The sequence below is a fragment of the Myotis lucifugus genome, unplaced genomic scaffold, assembly GCF_000147115.1.
Source record: "Myotis lucifugus unplaced genomic scaffold, Myoluc2.0 scaffold_772, whole genome shotgun sequence".
Lineage (NCBI taxonomy): Eukaryota > Metazoa > Chordata > Mammalia > Chiroptera > Vespertilionidae > Myotis > Myotis lucifugus.
This window is the reverse complement of record NW_005871820.1, coordinates 51,345-56,953: the sequence shown is the minus strand read 5'-3', so window position 1 is coordinate 56,953 and position 5,609 is coordinate 51,345. Positions and strand designations below refer to the sequence as shown.

The 5,609-nt window shown below is 59.4% G+C and overlaps 1 protein-coding gene across 3 annotated transcripts; it reads right to left on the bottom strand.

The window, feature by feature from the left end:
* Positions 1–87: 87 nt before the first annotated feature.
* Positions 88–4,200, bottom strand: HMGA1 (high mobility group AT-hook 1). 3 transcript variants are annotated; one of them, XM_014448150.2, is made up of 5 exons: positions 3,993–4,174; positions 3,747–3,806; positions 2,368–2,451; positions 1,683–1,733; positions 88–441 (listed from the first exon to the last, which is right to left on the bottom strand). In XM_014448150.2, the coding sequence occupies exons 1-5, from the start codon at positions 4,092–4,094 to the stop codon at positions 388–390; spliced, it is 351 nt and encodes a 116-aa protein (XP_014303636.1). In that variant the 5' UTR covers positions 4,095–4,174; the 3' UTR covers positions 88–387. The 3 variants fall into 3 exon arrangements, with proteins under 3 accessions (XP_014303636.1, XP_014303637.1, XP_006106202.1); XM_014448151.2 differs by lacking the exon at positions 1,683–1,733 and having other exon boundaries at positions 3,993–4,200; XM_006106140.3 differs by lacking the exon at positions 3,747–3,806 and having other exon boundaries at positions 3,993–4,168.
* Positions 4,201–5,609: the final 1,409 nt, after the last annotated feature.

Genomic DNA, 5,609 nt, shown 5'->3' with positions numbered 1-5,609 from the left:
CAGTTCCCCAGGGAACCCTCCCAGGCCCCTATGGAAGCCAGAGGTAGAGTGAGGAAGGGACCCCTTAATCCAGGAGCCCAGTCAGCAATGCCCCCCCCACCCAGGGAGCAGGGACGCAGCAGGCATGGGGTGCGGCTAAGTGGGACGTCAGCTTTGTCAGGAGGCCGGGGGGATGCACGTGGGGGTGAGGGGGTGCTGGGAACCGAGACCAGAGGAAAACTGTTCCCCACTCGGGCCGCCAGGGCCCGGCTGGTGTGCTGTGTAGTGTGGCGGTGCAGGCGGGCGCAGGTGGGTGGTGGTGGCCGGGGGAGGGGGCGGGGGCAGTGGGAGCGGAGCTGTCCAGTCCCAGAAGGAAACGGCTCCTCAGTGAGGAAGCAGGTGGCCCGGTCACTGCTCCTCCTCGGAGGACTCCTGCGAGATGCCCTCTTCTTCCTCCTTCTCCTGTGAGGTGGACAGGCAGGGCCATCAGCACGGGGGCCAGGCCTGGCCCTTCTCCTCCTCCACCCCCAGTTGTGGGGGAGGGAACTCAGGCCTGCTGCCCCCACCCCCTCCCTGGCTCTCCAGAAGGGGAATGAGTCAGGGCTGAGTGTGTGGGTGACTCAGCAACCTCCACAGCCCAGTTTCATTCATAAAAAAGGAAGAATTTAAAAGGAGGGAAAAAAACCACACATGCTGCTCTCACAGCCATCCTCCCTTGCCCCGGGGCCCACGGTGGGGGACTGGGCAGAACCCAGAAGAGCAGCACTGACGCTGAAGGAAGTGAGGAGTGACTGGCTGGGGAGGGGAGGCAGCAGCCAGGGAGAGGAAACGGGCAGGGGTGGTGGAGGGTGCAGGGGAGCCAGGTGGTCTTGGCACACAGGGCAGCTGCTGGGCTGCGGGGCAGTGGCCGCAGCCGCAGGCTGACCCCAGGCCAGGGTGGGGAGGAAGGGGAAGTGTGTGGCGCAGGGGCTCACTCACGGGGCGGGAATGTCGGGACACCATGGGCTGCGGCCCCCGTGCCAGGCACAAACTCCAAAACAACTTGTTTCCTGTTACTCACTCCTGGGGCCCAGCCAGCACCCCACCCCCCCGGCCCCCCAGCCCTGGTGGTAGTGGCTCAGCTCGAGGAATGAATGCCTCAGGGAGTTCAGGGAGCAGACTGGGGATAGGGAAGGGCTGGGAACAGGAAGGCTGGGGAGGCTAACTCAGGGGAGCCCCCTAGAGGCAGTCTCCTGACTCGGCAAACCTACTTCCACCACCAGCTCTCTGGGGGCCCAGAAATGAAAGGTGCCTCCAGGTGGGATCACACCTCAGCTCCCTCCCAGCGCTGAGCTCTTTGCTGCTGCTTCCTCCCTGCCCAGGATCAGGGCAAAGGCACACCTCACTCCTTCCCCCTGTGAAGGCCTTTCCTCATTTCTATAATGGGGGACAGTTTAGAGGACCGCCAAGATCCCCCCTAGAAGCAGAGACAGCCTCCACTAGTGCAGGGCAAGGGTCTGTTCTGTACCTGGGACCCCACACTTCTCATGGACACAGCCCTTTAAACGAGGTGCTAGGAGCCGGGCCGGGGCCAAGTGTGGCAGCCACCATCCCTGGCCCAGCAGGTCAGGGAGAGCCGTTTTTCCATGGTGGGTGCACAAGATCAGGTAGGCCTCACCCACTTCTCAGCACCCACCCAGAGGGGCCAAGCCCCCTTCACCTACCAGTTTTTTGGGTCTGCCCCTTGGTTTCCTCCCTGGAGTCGTGGTGGTTTTCTAGATGGCAGAGAAAAAACCCACTAAGTCAAAAACGTCCCCGACAGTGCTCACCCAGTAACGGTGGGAAGCAGAGGACAGAGCTGCCCTCCTCTGCTCAGGGCAGCCCAGGAATCTCACCCCAACCACAGGCCCACCCCAGCTGGTCCAGCTGGTGATGACTGGCTGCCACATTGCCCCCCTCAATATACACACACGCCCCCCACTCCCTCCTCCTCCCCATGACTCAGAGGATATGAGTCGTGTCTTAGAAAAAATAAAATAAAAAACAAAACAACTTCTCTGAAAGCTTGATGCCGCTGGGAAGCTGGCCTTCCCTGCCCCTCACCCCCAGATCCAGGGGACCCCAGGATAGAAGTGACATTTCAGCCCAGGGGCTGGTGGGGCTGCCCCTTCACTGTGCCCAGCTCTCCTTTCTCCAGGCCAGGAATGCTGTCGGACCTGACTTGATTTCCCCATTGTCCCGGGCAGGCCCAAGGTGCAGAAGTGAGACCTCAGTCATCACCCTGCTTTCCCCATTAGCACAGACCCACTGCCCGCCACCACAGCCCAGGCAGAGGGGCGGACTCGGGATGAGCCCCCTCCCTGCCTCCCCCTTCGTGCACCAGGAGGCCACACCGCCCCCAAGCCTCACCCGGGTCTTGGCAGCGCCCTTGTTTTTGCTCCCCTTTGGTCTGCCCCGAGGTCTCTTAGGCGTTGGCACTTCGCTGGGCTCCTTCTGCAAAGACAGAGGCAGTTAGACACAGATACCACCCGTCCCACCCCTTTCAGGCGACGGAGGCCTCTGCCCCACCCCAACCGGGTTTAAGTCTGCGAGCCATCACCTGGGCCCAGAACCCACAATGGCGGGACAAGTGGTTGGGATTCAGCTGTTTGACCACCTTTTGCAAAGGCCCTTCCCTGTGACAAGACCCTGGGAAAGGTGTCCTGGGGGCCGACAGACAGAGGCAGCTCTGCCCCCGACTAATCCCCAAGATCCCGGGGAAGACCCTTAATGCCCGAGCCCCACTTTCCTCCTTTGTAAAGGGTTATCATCAAAATTAAATGAAGGATGTCTCGTCCTGAGCCACAATCACTGCCCACCCTTTCGGGTAATGCATGCCGGGCACTTCTGGGAGGCAGAAGAGCAGAAAGGATGTCTCCCTTGGAGGGAGCCCCCAGCCTCTACTGTAAACTGGCCCCCTCCAGGGTGCCTCCCAGGGAGAAGAAACCCCAGAGATCCCTGCCATTGTTGCCGCTAAAATTTTAATAAGCCCGAGACGGAATAAAAAGCTGCTGCATAATGCATAGAAGCCAGGCAGCAGAGGCAAGCAGCTACGGTTCCCCGTGGGTGGCTTCTAACCGCGGTCCAGTAACCCAACACCCCTTTCTGACCCCCGACCCCACCCCAGTGGGGAGGCCCAGGGAGGCAGACTACAGGGAGGCAGGCTACAAGGGTGAGTCCCCCACACACTAGGCTCTGAAGAGGCAGCTGAATGCCACCACCCAGACTCCTCCTGCCTCACGGCTCCCAGTCCAGATAGACCACTCTCTCCACCTCGCTGCCGGGAAGCTGGGGGCCTGCGTGTGAAGGACTGACCCCGGTCTCCTCTCCTCTCCCTCAGGAAGGGGAAGCCTGGACTTCACCCACTGGCCATGCCTCCGGTGTGCCCCACAGGGCAAGGCTGGCCTTCTTAACCCAGGAGGAGGACAGCACCAGGGTTCACTCTGCCACCAACTCGCCACCATTTTCAACTTCTTAGGCTTCCATTTCCTTTTACAGAGCCAGGGTGAAGCCTAGCTAGGTCCGCTGGCAGTGAGGCCCTGCCCTGGTTACTGGCCCGAGATGAGGAAGTGCAGAAACTGTCAGTAAGGACCCAAAACTTTCATAGCAGCAAATCAACAGCAAGATGTGAGGTGGATCTCATGCTTAAAAACCCTGGGCTCCTCTTTCTCTCATGTTCCCGGAGTTCACCGTTACTGTTCTATAAACACAGGGTCTAGAGCAGGTGGCCCCCCGCAGTGCAGACGCACCTGCGTGAGCAGAGGGACACTGAGGCTTGGTCCGCACTTCTGCTGGGGTCTCAGGAGGGTCTGCGAGTTGGTGAGTGTAGGGTGTGCAGGCATGTGGGGAGGACAAGCAGATGGCAATGATTCTGCACCGCCCCGTTCCTGCTTTCGCCTGCCAAGATGCCTGGTACCTCCCTAGCCCAAAGGGTAAACCGAGGCAAAGATTTGGACACCCACTTGACCCCCTACCAGTGCGGTCCCAGGACTCACCGGAGGCTGCTTTCTCGGCCTGCCCCGCCCTCGCTTCTCAGTGCCGTCCTTTTCCTGCTTGGAGGCCAAGGGCTGGCTGGACTTCGAACTCGACTCGCTCATCTTCCCTTCTCTACGGAGCAGGTGGAGGAGCGATGGCTGAGATGCTGAAGGCAGGAAAAGTGGTTTTAAACAAAACACTGTTTCAGCCACCTCCTACGCCCTCATCCCTCCCACCCTCCAAGTGGACTGCAGCAAAACCGCCCGCTCCCGGGCGCCCACCCTGCTGCTGCCACAGGGAGGAGCTAGGCCCTCTGCCCTAATCACTCCTTATCTCCTATTCAGAAGGGTTCTTTGTTGTCCTGCCACCCCCACAGGGCCAGGGCCCCAGAGGCAGGCAACCCAGACCTGGCCGAGGGGGCGGCTGTCCTGGGCAAAGGTATAGATGAAGTGGGGGGCGGTCTTCACGCCACAGGGGGCAGGAGGGGGGACTCTCTAGCCAGCTTCTGACCTTTCACCGAGCCTGCTCGCAGGGAGCAAGGGAAGAAAGGTAAGCAGAGAAGATGAGCCCGGGCACCTGGCAGCAGAGCTTCAATCCCCTGCACACCTTGCTGACAATATTGTCAAGCTCCAGGTTCAAGACCTAAGGCTACCAGGGCCGACCTTGACACTCCACACCAACCACAAGGCCAGGGCTGGTGCCTGGGCCCCAGCAAGGTCCCTCTCTGCTCTCTCCCAGGGTAAAAGCCTGGGATTCAAAGATGGGGCACAATTTGGGGACTGGGAAGGTGGGTGAACCGCAGTGGGCAAGGCTGGGGGAGGAAAAGGAGCCCACAACTGAAAGGTGGGTCTCCTCTCTCCCTCACCCCCATCCCGCCGACCTGGAATCAGAGATCTTTCCCTTTGATACCTGCTTACAGGAGGGGCTTCTCCAGCTGGGAGGGACCCTTCTAGCTGGCCCTCTGGAGCCCTGGCAGGACTGACCCTAAAAAGCTGCTTGGCCCTTTTTTAGCATGTTCCCTCTCAGAAGCCTCACTATTTGAGTTTGCCCCAAACCTCCCCCCGCAAGGACACCTGCACCCTGTTGCTGGGAGCCCCTCTGAGACATAAAAAGGGCAGTGAGGCCCTGGCCAGGTAGCTCAGCTGGTTAGTGTTGTGCCGATACACCAAGGTGGTGGGTTCCCTCCCCGGTCAGGGCACATACAAGAACCAACCAATGAATGCATAGAATAAGTGGCACAACTAATTGATCTTTCTCTCAAATCAATAATTAAAACACGCAATCCTCCCAGTCGTTATCCCCGAGTTACAGACAAGAGACTTGAATTAGGAAACCCAGGCTCCCCCAGCTCCGTGGGGACCGATTCCTGGCTGCGCTTGGTAAGGGGTGGCTGGGCCCACAGGACTGGCTTCTGAAAGCCCCTCGGCCTGTGAAATGGGGTAAAGGTAAGACATCTGCCTCACCCACCTCTCCAGACCCCTGCAAAGGTCAAACCAGATAGTTTTAAAATGCCTAGACAATGGGAAGTCTTCATTCAAAACGAGAACGAGAACATTTGAAAATGACTTTTCTCTTCAGACAATTTTCAGTGAGAAAAACATGTTGCCAAATTTGTGACTTTTGGGGGGGCCCCGGTC